The sequence below is a fragment of the Heliconius melpomene genome, chromosome 18 (genome assembly GCF_056956725.1).
Source record: "Heliconius melpomene rosina isolate 202511_hmr_F chromosome 18, ASM5695672v1, whole genome shotgun sequence".
In the NCBI taxonomy this organism is placed as follows: domain Eukaryota; kingdom Metazoa; phylum Arthropoda; class Insecta; order Lepidoptera; family Nymphalidae; genus Heliconius; species Heliconius melpomene.
The window spans coordinates 16124455-16137554 of NC_140406.1; the positions used below are offsets into that span (position 1 = coordinate 16124455).

At 32.6% G+C, this 13100-nt stretch overlaps 1 protein-coding gene across 7 annotated transcripts; it reads right to left on the reverse strand.

Moving 5' to 3' along the window:
• Positions 1-858: 858 nt before the first annotated feature.
• Positions 859-12964, reverse strand: LOC146529721 (zinc finger protein 711-like). 7 transcript variants are annotated; one of them, XR_014879009.1, is made up of 12 exons: positions 12179-12964; positions 11731-11843; positions 9527-9572; positions 9114-9310; positions 8444-8649; positions 7274-7390; positions 6694-6903; positions 6091-6156; positions 5525-5626; positions 4246-4459; positions 2855-3804; positions 859-2149 (listed from the first exon to the last, which is right to left on the reverse strand). XR_014879009.1 is itself a non-coding variant. In XM_085201794.1 (12 exons), exons 2-12 carry the CDS (start codon positions 12447-12449, stop codon positions 3448-3450), a joined length of 1899 nt encoding a protein of 632 aa, XP_085057920.1. In that variant the 5' UTR covers positions 12450-12473; positions 12703-12964; the 3' UTR covers positions 859-3447. The 7 variants fall into 7 exon arrangements, 4 of the variants coding, with proteins under 4 accessions (XP_085057920.1, XP_085057922.1, XP_085057921.1 ...); XR_014879008.1 differs by having other exon boundaries at positions 2851-3804; XR_014879007.1 differs by having other exon boundaries at positions 2409-3804.
• Between the last annotated feature and the right edge of the window lie 136 nt (positions 12965-13100).

The following is a 13100-nucleotide window of genomic DNA, read 5'->3' on the forward strand; positions in this document are numbered from 1 at the left end:
AGTCAGGTTTTGCACTTTGTTCACTCGTGAAGAAAATAAGAAAAATCAAAAATGAAAATAATCAAAACTAAAATCAATAATGCGCAGTCATTTATATCTAAATCAGGGTGGCCACGACTAGTCGACCATACTATGTATGTATGTAGGGATCATAGTGTTTGGCGGTCTCTAATTGTTATGCGTCTAAATTTAAACAAAAACCACATGAATTTTAAGCACAACATAATATAAATTAAAGTAGATAATAAATATAATACTTATATATGTATTATACATATTTTTATTTAAAAGTAGGAAATTACCAGTTCGATTTAAGCATGACGAATTTTCCTACTAATTTATACCTATGTTGAGTAATAGGAATATTATAAATAACTTAATATATAGTACTGTCGAAGAGTAGTGGCCGCCTGACGTAATGAATCGGAGAATAAAAATCCTAAAATAAATTCTGCATCGCCATCTGCCCCTACTTCTGAGCGGTGACGTCTCATACCGTTCTCCTCTTCAAATCAAAATTACCAATAACTATATCACATTTATTAATATATTACAGAAATAACTATATACACATTTAAATTATATCAGGAATAATATAAATAAATATAAATATTTTTCATTAAAATGAAACAGCGTTGCCAGTAATATAAAAAATAGAGCTGGTAAGGTAAATTAATAAAAAAAAATCAAAGCGTAGCGGACATTTTTACTTATAAATACACTTTTTTATTTCTCTTTTCTTTTTTTAATATTTAAAATATTGAAGACCAAACAACAAAGTAAAAATTATCCGTTTATAAGTTGAGAAAACATTAAAATTAAATATGCTATAAAAGAGTAATATTTCAAAGACCGATATGAGGACTTTTATCATATTTTATTAATATTAAAATATTCAACTTTTAAAGTTATTTATTACATACCACATATAATTGAATAAAATACTGGTAAGATTACTTTTTTTTTCATTTTGTACACTTGCACTTTTGAAGTGTTGTAGTTTTAGCGTATATGAAATATTAAATCAGATATAGATAACATTTTATTGTTTTTTAAATATTAATAACGTCTTTGATAGAAATTATAGGCTTCCAGAACCTGTTACATTTATTACTATAGAAAATTAAAAAGTAAAACAATACCCTTCAATCTGTTTCAGTTCTATAATTAGAGGAAGAAATCTAGTCGTGATAATTTTAATTTGCATAAATATATTAATGAAAATATTCTTTTTATACAGAAAAAAATCAATTTAAATTAACTAGTTTTGACATTGAATGGCGGAATTTGACACCTCGTTTAGTCTAACCTATAAGATGGTCTGGACAAGACAATTTTTTATATAACTTGGCAATAAAATGTGTGTCAATGAATATTTCCGCATATTAATAAAATAATTGGGAATAAATAGTCAAATTAATTTGTTTTAATATTATGAACTTTACAAAACACTACTTCCTATTTCATTCACAAAACCTGTAGTGGTGTATCATTAACATTTTCATTAACACCCATGACTATCATTGTTCTTTCTACTATCATCACAATATCACAACTAAACATTAATTTGACTAATTCTATATTCATGAGGTATCTCTAAAACATTCTAAAGCTTATAAATCTCTTTTTTCCCAACTGGCAATACTTAGTTTCAAAGAGTTATTACTCATACTGAATAAATTATTATTGATTATTGAATCCATAACTTAATTTATATTACTGTAAGTCATTCATTCAATTTTCACATGGTATTATTAACGTTTAATAGATTAGTTCTTTGAAATCCAGTACCTATTATCTCCTGGCAACCTTCAGCAATTAGTTTTTAAAGGGTTTTTAATCATAAAAGGAAATATGATTCATCTACCTACAAATTTAGTTATCCACCAGTACCAACTAGTATTTTTATTTTCACGATTTGTAGCTCGAAACGTTTGAAAGAACGTTACTCTAAACTCCATTTTTAGGGTTCCATACCTCTTAAGGAAAAAAGGAACCCTTATAAGATCACTTATTGTCCATCCGTTCTGTTACTACTGGTTCGTTCGTTCTGGTACTTACTGCCTGTCAAGAGCTTTTATCTCAGGAACGCTCGGAAATATCGAGTTGAAATTCAACTATATACTCGGATCTATGGTACCTTGATTTCCTGAAAAAACCGTATTTTTATATTTACTTACAAAAAAGATATGGTCTATAAAGGGAATCAAAATCAATAAGGTACTACAACTTCTTCTACAGGAAGTACGACTACAAAACCTTAAAAATATACATTTGTAGTTAAATCCTAAAAATTAATGGTCCTAAAAAGCAGGCAAAATTTGGTATAAAAGCCGCTAGTTCAAATGAAGTATCAGATGAAAGGGCTCTGGCTAAACTAAACTTGAGTTTTAGAAAATGCTCGAGACCTTCAATTTTTGTACGGTACCCTCGGTGGGCGAGCCCGTCTCGCCCTTGTTCGGTTTTTTGTTTCAGAGGTAGCGCCAAATAAAGTTATATCTCTTTTTGGGGGGATTATTGAGCCATTGATCTGGTCTGGGTGCTTAACGGGTCTTGAAATAGTCTACTATGTCTTACTAGTCTAATATCTCTAGATATATGTAACATTAAAGCTTGCTAGAATAACGTAGTTTGCCCCAATTTTAAGCAACATTTAGGACGCCTCGCAGGAGTAAAGGCCCACGTTAAAGGTCTGGTAATAATAAATATATATTTTTTACATTATTGTTCAAAAACATATTCAAATATGAGCGTTTCTACTTAAACATAGGTGAACGTGTAAGTTAACTTAAGTTGTTGCTACATCTGAAAGGGCCCCACTTACAACTTAGCAAGTAAGCATAGTCTTACCTACATATTAGATTATTAATCCTCAACATTTCAGATTTGCTAAAATGACGTAGGTTTGGGGGCCCTGGGATCTCAGTCTATTAGTATTTATACTTGTGTTAAATAAATATTTTTGATTATTACATTTCACTTATACAATTATGTTCATTTATGTTTTGTGCTGTTCTTTTTATTATGGCCTACGAGCTTGCCATTTTTAATTTATTTATATTGTGCACCAATATTGTAGTTATTCTTTCTATATTCATACAGTGTACTTAAATAATAAAACATACTTCCTTTTTCACTTTTGACAAAGCTCATATTGACCGAGATAGCACTCATAAATTCATTTTGAATTATCCATTACAATTTTAAGTAATTTAATACGCCCCCTGTATATCTGTAAATATTACAAATGATGGTATTTATATTATTATTATATTATCTATCAATACTGTAAATTATTCATTTACTATTGACACAGTATACTTGGAAACGTTTTGAAGGAAGAGTACTTCAAAATCCACTTTCTTTGGAACTTCTGGCAACCCTTATCAATTAGTTTTAAGGGGTATTCATGTTAAATAAATCAATTTTTATTCCTATACGGACAATTCATTTAGTAATTCGATATTCACGCTGTATATCTAAAAAAGTTTCAAAGGATGGTACTTCGAAATCCGATTCTTTTTTCACCTCCGGCAACCCTTCATCACTTATATTTAAGGGATCTTCACTATTCATATTAGCTACGACATTTTTGATTCTCGCGTTCATAATTTCATCCAAATTGTCCACCATTATTAGTTTTCTTTTTGTCTGGGCTTTTATTTCCGCTCGAGTCATATTTAAATGTTTTAATTTGTAGTGAACTTTGACGTAAGATTGTGTTTTAAATTTTTGCCCGCATTCATTACAAGGATAGGTTTCCCCGGAGTGACTTTTAATGTGGCGATTGAGGACTTGTCGACTCTGCAATGTAAAAAAAAATTAATAAGAATAATATAGTATTCAGTACTAATAACAAAGTCTAAATTAAAAACAACATGAAATTGACTGAACTAACATTTCACTAACAACTAATATAAATATATTAATCATTAATAATATTTGGCCAATTTTTTTCATACAAGTTTATACAACTTTTATATAATAAATAGCAGTTAATATATAATTTTTCTTTGACATAAATCTTAAGGTTTTTTTTAAGAACCTTCTAACCTTCTTCTAATTCTTTCTAATTTTGTCCTTATATAAATTTTGGAGGCATTTGTCTCCACACCAGAGCGAAGAAATAAAAATATAAAGAAATATTTAATTTCCTCAAGTGCAGATCGAATCAACAACCAGTCCCTTTTACAGTCACACTATCTCTAACATCAAAACGATTCGAGCGAGTGAGTGACCACCAACCGCAAACATCTTCCCGCAGTGCGGGCAGGTTTTGTCGCGCGGCGGCTGCAGGCGCAGGTGCACGGCGCAGGCGTGGTGGCGCAGGCGCGCGGGCGTGCGGAACACGCGCCCGCACGCGCACGCGTGGCGCCGCAGCTGCAGGTGCGTCCACTCGATGTGCGAGCGCACCTCCGCTTTCGTGAAGTATAGCCTCTTGCAATAGTCGCATTGGAATCTGTTGGTATATGTACTAAAGTCATGGCAACTGAAGACAACCACACAGTGTCTAAGTTTCTAGATTCACCGATCATAGAGGAATATGAAAAAAAAGTTTTCAAGAACTTCAAATTTTTATTTCAGAAATGAGAACGTTAAAGTATTTTAGCAGAACCTTACAAATTATATGGCCGAACAAGCAATACACGTCGATGATATAGGGAAAAGAGGCTTTAGAAAAAAGCAAGACGAATGGTAAGATAATGAATTGAAAGATACCATAGAAAGATAGAAGAAAGCAGGATAGGATTAATGGCCTTGGGTTAGGGTAAAAGTATGAGAGATATAAAAGCCAAACTGTACAAGCTGCAAAAACATCTCAGATTATAAGCACTAATAAAGACGAAGAGTAAAACTTTAGACAAAGAGATTAAACATTAATGAACAACTTTCGAGAAAACACGAATCTTTTCTCGCGAAAAGTTAGTGATGTCCGGGGATCTTTTCAAATCTATAGAATTATAGAGATGATTTCAAAGGTCGGTGAAATAATAGCCACACATTTTACAAAATAGGTGGCGAAATCAATATAAAAGAAGTTGAGGGTGCCATACGAAATCTGAGGCAGCGGGAGCTGCGGAGAAATGAAACAACCTGTAGTGGAAAACAGAAAAGGTCTTAGACTATTGGCCAGGTGCATTTAACGTGCCTTTGTTTAAAGGCAAAAGCAAAACACTATGCACTGACCAATGTTGTCAGTTTTAATAGAGAATTAAATAGCTGGAGTAGTAAAATTTATGCTAAAATACTAACAACAAAAATGCGGGAGCGTCCGAGGAGGTTTTAGACCTAGAAGAAGGTGCATAGATCCGATTTATTTTGTCAAAAAAATTTTTTGGCCATAATCCTTAGTTTTCTGTTGGACAAGATTATAAGAAAGGAATTATGGGAGATACTACCCGGCGTGTGGCCTTCGTACGACATCCAGTCAGAAGTTAAACAAGGTTGCGCCATGTTAGGTTGGTCATTTTACTCCATGCAACATGGGAGGGAAAATAGGTGACCCGGTGAGGATATGACTTACTTTTTAGTATGATCCATGTGCATTCTCTGCGTGTGCCGCGTGAGCATGGCGCGTGTTGTCAACACGCGGCCACATTCCATGCATGTAGTGTTACCATTTCGACTGCAATAAATGGGTTTACAGAAAATATAATTTAAATTTAAGAAAACGTTTAGCCAGACGCTATTATATTGTGCCACGAAGGTTATTTTATATAAATATTAAATATTTTTTTATTTTCTAACACGTTTTTTGTTCCACACTTAGGTTACAAAAAATTGGACGAAGCGGGATTTGAACCTAGAAATTTTGGAAACAATTCAAGTATCATTATTATTCACTGCTTCACGCTGTTGTATCCCGCTCCGAGCTGGATAGGCAGAGGAAACCTAGTGTTAAGACACTCAGTTTGGCGAATTATGAATTAGTCACTGTGTTTCATCCTTAGTGTCTAAGTACCTCTTGAAGGGTTCCCACCAAGATGTGAAGGCTCAAAGAGAGCAGTCTATAAATATGGGAAGTAGAACACAAAAATTGTGGATCGCTAGTCAGAAATAAATGTTACATAATAAAAAATATGTATTTACACATCTTCTTTCGATCCCGCATATGACCGTCTGGTGGGATTTGCTTTCACAGAGCCATCTTCATTTCTGAAAAAAAAATAAGATAGAACTTTTTATATTTCTAAGTATTTCTGTATTGGTACAATATTTTGCGTGTTACAAGATTTAAATTTTTCAATAAGAATATAAATACATTTCGCGAGGTGTAAGCTGAACTTTGCATTTGTGTGAGTGATTACCAATAAAAAAAGTAGAGCCAGATAAAAATCTTTTATTAACAAAATTTATTTAACATTAACAAATATATTGAGATCACATAATCACAATACACTTTCTTCTACTTCTTTGTCTGTTGTTTTGGTTTTGTTAATACTGATTACTTCCGTTATATCATCAAGAACAGTGTAGTGACTGCGAATTTTTTTCCTTTTACTGCTAGGTCACATAAATGTTTCTATTCTTGTACTCAGACAGTGCTAACTATTTTTTACTTTTAATAAATCGAACAACAAAAACCATCGTCACACCTACACTATATAATTAAATACACTCACACAAATGCAAAGCTCAGCTTACGCCACATGGATTGTACGTATGTTATACAACTAGTACAACTTAACTCACAACTTCGGCCTCAAATGATGTTGCCTTATATGAACCCGCAGCACTTCAACATTCTTGAACGACCTGCTGCAGTGCGGGCAAGGTGCGTTCCGCCTGTCCTCGTGGGTTTGTAGGTGGCGGGTCAAATACGCTTTATTACGGAACTCTCGGCCGCAATGAGAACAGATCGCTTTACGTTCTACATTGCGACGTACTTCTTCGTTGTGCGTTCTGGAAATAGTAGAATTTAGTGTTAGGTTCCTTAAAATATAAATCAAAATATTTTTATCCAATGAGGCCTTTACAAGCATTTTTGAATCGTCAAGTTATATATAAATGTCAGTAGTGTCAATCCTACAGGAAACTACCCCTGGCTCGGAAGGCGGTTCTGCTGAGAAAGAGCCAGCAAGAAATTCAACAGTTGCTTTTTTAAAAATATAGTGTACAACAGATGTACATATAACTGTCATTAGCTTCCGAATCCAACATTAACAGCATTTATTTCCAGGCACTATTATTATTATAGTACTCTTGGATTGAATAGTAAACTTTGTTAGTAATATATTTTTATATATGTATTTAATAAAACAGTTTATCTCACCTAACATGACATCTGTACCAGCCCCGCTCGTGGAAGACTCTCCTGCACACAGGACACTCCAGGTGTAGGGGACGCGTGTGCATCTGTTCTATGTGCCTTTTCAGGTATTGGGGACGTCTGGAAATAAATGTGTAGAATTAGCATTTTTAAAGAAAAAATAATCATTTTGTGGAAAATCTAATGAATGTTAAAAGTGGCGGGATATGAACCGGAGCCTCTTGTTTAACGTTCGCGCGCCCTGACCACCAAGTCATATGTTTGTTCTCATTAAGCTACGTCAAAACTCTTATAAGCGTGCTTAGAATTATAAATACAGGGTGGAAGAGGCTGCGCTTCTTTTACTGAAACTGCATATAGGGTAAAATATTTCAAACCCAGAGCTAAAAAAATTAATCAAGGTACCTCAACAGTTTTGACGTAGGATTTTTTTTTCATTTCACGATTTTTATCCATACCTGTATTTCGTGTGAGGCACACATACGTATGCGACATTGCCGCTTTCACAGGTAAGTGTGTGCGTGCCTATGTTATACTTTACAAATGGCGTTTTATTTTAAAACGATAATTTTATTATTTATTTTGTTTGAAAAAATATTTTTTTCATTTTTGGGAATTATTTTTTTTCTGAATTATATTAGGCTTTTATAGAGTAGCTAAAACTTTTTCATTTAAAGTGGTGCTGACAATTCCACCCTATATATAAATTTTGCTAATATGTCAAAAGATTTTTATTAAATACCATTCTCTCTTGCCAAAGGTGCTTGGCCGTAAATAACAAGCACGGATTCAAAAAAGCACGGATAAAAAAAAAACAAAAATGATTTTGAGGTGCAGGCTTCAATACCTATTACATTTAAATTTCATACATTTCTGAAAAAAAAACTATAAAATAAAAAAAAATCACTTAAAAAAATCTTAAATCACGTCGAAGACATCGTGGTGCAAAGACAAGCATGTTTCTGTAATGTGACGGTTGTAGGTTCGAGTCCTACGGGGGAATGATTTAATATTTGTTAACGATATTATTTTCATTTTTTCGCGCTGGTACCAAGGCAAAAGCGTGTCATTGAGTTTCTCAACTTAATATACAAAGTCTCGAAAATTCAGCGGAAAATAGGGGATTTAACACTAGGTTACCTCTGCCTACCCTGCCGTATGCGGGATACTCACTTGAAGTCCCTCCCGCAGTGCTGGCACTCGAAGGCGGTGCCGAGGTGCTCGCGCATCACGTGTGCGGCCACCGTGTCCTTGTCCCGGAGGCGCAACAGGCAGATGGCGCAGCGGTAGCGGCGGTAGTGGCGCAACTTGTGCCGGTACAGCACGTCAGCCGTCTTCATGCGAGCCTGGCATATGTCGCAGAGATGGTCGCCGTTCTCCTGCAAATGTGATGAGTCACTACGTTATTGTTTGGACTACTACTGCTCTGTCCAAAAAAGAAAAAAAAGAGAAAATATTATGTTATAAAAGTATAATTAATATTCTTCAGAGTGAAATTCTCTGCCGTTCGAATAATAAAATCATTGCGTGACATTAATTTTATTTTAATTATCTACTGAACCGGAAATAAAATTTTACTGCTGAATATCAGCTTATATTCTTATCTGTTTTTAATGTTGTAAATGTACTCTGTGTTAATAACTAATAAGGCCCGTATTTATAGTTCGCTCTAAGTCTAAGATCGAATATATATCTATTAATATCTCTCTTGTGTCAAGATCGGTTTTTAAATACAGTCCTAACAGTGAACAATCTCTTCGTAAACAACCATACACCTTTGAGACACATCATTGTCGATTTTACTTACTACTTACTTCTAACAAAAACTTCTTCCAAAACTTACCTTCGAATGTATCTTCATGTGCATATGATAAGCCTCCTCCACCACAAACCCCAGGGCGCAGGGCTCGCAAGTATAATTCATATGTTTTCTACTACTGAATAACGTGTGGTGTTCTTTTTGTCGCGCCGTTTCGTCAATTGTCACTATTTCTATGTGTTTTGTTATTTCGTCTGAATATTTTTGATCTTCCGCGTCAGCTAAAAACGATAACATTCATTTTATTTATAATAATTTCATTATAATATCTATTATATTGTATTCGGCCGACCTCGATGAGAACGTGTATCTAATAAACGCAATTTTGGATAAAAAACAATAATGCTAAAACAAGTCATTAGCAGCCACCAGAATTTTTTATGATTGATTAAGAAAATGATAAGAAATTAGGAAAGAGAAAGGTTGAAAATACTTACTTTTGGCTTTTCCTTTAATTGTAGGCTTGACATTGGGCTCTTTTTTCTGAAAGAGATTAAATTATAAAATTATATTAAATCTAATTACGTTTCTATATTTTTTTTTCGTAACCGAAGTGTCTTAATGGGCTAAAAAAAATAAGCTACAAAAAATAAAATTTTAAATTTTAGATAAAATTACCTCACATCACACATGATGTCACGACACAACATGTATTACTATATTAATGCCAAATGGTATAACCAAAGTCTAAGATTTTAGGTTGCGTAAAAACTGTATAAATAAATAAATAACGTATACGTAACTTATGCAAACTATAATAATGGGAAAAGTTTCTGGGAAAAGGAAAACGGGCGGTAGAAGAAAGTCATGGCTAAGAAACATCAAGGAATGGACTGGAATTAAAACCGCCGTAGATTTGTATTAATTAATATTGTATTTATTAATTTTTGTATTAATTTTATTTTTAAGAAACAATATAAGAAATTGTTGAAATTGTACAAATGCGAAAGTAACAGACACACGTCGATGTCTGTTACGCTTTCACAACTATACCACTGAACCGATTTTAATGAAATTTGCTAAAGAACTATCTTTGTATCATATTTCAATTTATAAATTACTTATTACCGTGAAAAAAGGGTTTGCAAGAGTTGGCTAAAAGTAATGTTATAAAATTTGTTTTTAAATAAAAAAATACAATATATGTATACAGGATAGAAGAGTCAGCGCTGCTTTTATGGGAACAACGGGAGTAAAATATTTCAAACGCAGACCTAAAGAAATTAATCAAGTTACCTCACCAGTTTAGACGTACGATTTTACGTTTCATCATTTCACGTTCACGATGTTTATTCATACCTGTATAGTGTGTGACGCAGTACGCATAGATACCAATAACGTAAACATTTACTATTACAAAAATACTACTGAAGGTTAAACGACTTTGAACTCTATCGGCAATACCTACGACTCGATTTCAGAATGAGGCGTGTGCGGCGGTGTCCCTGCGAGTTGGTTTATGTGTGCGTGCGTTGTCCTTAACAAATGGATTTTTATTTTACAACGATAATTTTATTATTTATTTTATTTAAAAAAAAATACTTTTTCATTTTTGGGTTTTTTTTTTATTGTATTAGGAATAGTTAAAACTTTGGTTTCATTTAAAGTGGTGCTGACAAAAACACTGTATAACACAAAAAGTACTGAGCCAATCTTAGATAGGAATGGTCAAATAATATTATTATAAAAACCTATTAGTTTTCATAAATCAAAGTAAATTAAATCAGTTTCACGTTGTATCCCGCATACACCAAGGTAGAGGGAACTTAGACGCTCCATTCCCCTCTTTCCGTCAAGTGTTCGTGTTTATTGAGTTCCACCGACGGAACTCAACGCGGCTTTTACCTCGATGCCAGAGCGAAGAAATGGAAATATTCAGAAATAATAATCAATTCCTTTGAGTGGAGGTCAACCAACCATCGCATTACAGTCACACCCTCGTGCCCCAGCGCCACAATCACCTTATTTTGACTACACTAATTTTTCTGACTTACACCATGTTTGCATTAATCCATTTAAATTCTACTTACTGTTATTATTATTTAAAATTATGCTAATTGTCTTATCCATATTGTTAGATAAGCGATATTAGATAAAGTTTTATCAATGCAATATATCCGTGCAATAAATCAAATTTCATTAATTATACTATCTCTTCATAGACATTTAGGTGATAATTTAAATATTTGCATATTTGATATTTTATATTTGTAGGTGTCACAGAGACAGTTACATATTTTATTAAAATAACTAACTATATAATTATCAGGCCATCAAGTCTTAATAGGACAGCATCAGAATGCAAAATTTGATTGTTATAGGTTCAATCTTTATCTGAGGGAAATATTTTGTGCAAGGTACACAGTACAGTAAAGGAATTGAAGAATATTTAATATATTTATTTCCTGCTAACGAGGGCATATGTGACACTGAGTTCTGCCACTCAACACACAATGCCTCAATGTTTGTGTCTTAATGGGAACTAAGAGTCTTAACACTAGGTTCTGAGGTTCCTTCCACCTAGCCTACAATTAGCCAGAAACACTATAAAAGAAAAAAAATCATCAAAATTATTTGTTTTTTTTTTTAATATCCTTAAATCAATATTTTTTATAATAATATTAAATATTAATAATAATACCTTTTTCTTAGTCTTTGCAGGTAAATATTCTTCATCAGTAGCTTTTTTAAGCTTTTTCCCCTTAGCTCTAGGTTTTGATCTTTTACTTTTTGTTTTTGTAAGAAGACTGTTCCCTTAAATAAACATTTTTCATTATATTTAGTGATGCTTCAATTAATAAATATTGCAAAATATATTTTAATTTAATAAAACAAGACCATTGTGGCATATAGGGATCTGACTGTAAATTGTTGCAGGAATAATTATTTTAGCTTACTAATAAAAATGTGTCTTAAAAATTGGGCAGTACAGAACCGTGCAGAATTGGGGATCTGATTGCCTCTCCCTCTGCCTACCCTGCATAGATACATGCAGAGTATATTTTTAGATTTAATATTTCAAAAATTCTATCTATATTTCAATCTTTTTAAGTAAAATTATTAATTACTTCTTTAAATGGTAATATTACCTTCAGGTTGTTCATAAGCCGAGGGACCTATTTCAATACAAATATCAGGCAGTATATGTTCCTGGGGCTCATACATATCATCATAATCCTCTGGTTCTGATTTAATGTTTACACTATCTGGTATCTCTTGTTTCACATCTTCATAATAATTTGTAAATTTTGCACTTTTTGAATGGATTTCTTCAACCTCTCCCTCTTTCAAGCTATGTTCTTCATCATATTGCTGGTCAGAAGGCTCTATTTTTATTTGAATAAATTGTGGCGTACTCATGTTTACGTTTTTATTATGTTATTACTTAAAAAATATTATACACACAGTTTAATTTAAATAACTTAAAACACTGCCTTCACTTAAATGGCAATATAATTCGTTTAACAGTTTATTTATAACTGAGCGCCGCATTATAATCACGGCACAATAAAAGAGTTATGCGCTTAGAAAAATTTAAAATTATATTTTTTCCAATATAAATATTTTAAAAAATCACTTTATTATTAATATACGTAAACTGAGCAAAATGTACCGTTCGCTAACAAATTATGTGACGATGTATGTATGGCTTCCACCCCATTACTACGAAACTTTTATAATGTTAGCCGCTATAAACTACACATGTTAAAGATAAAAATAGCTACGGGCGATATTATCATATCCATTTAAATTATAAATAACTTTATTTATGGAAATTAGGACTAGACTAGATAATCATTTCGCGAAACCAAATCTGCCGATAAACGATAAATCTTAATCCTAAATTTGATAGATAACGTCAATTGTCAAATAAAAGTGTTACTATAAAATAATTTTATTAATTTTTATTACCAGTTCGAAATTATTATATTGCTTTTTTCACTGGAAAATTAGAAAAAAATAGAATATATTTATATATATATTTTTCATTTATCACGTCGTTTTGTTAAC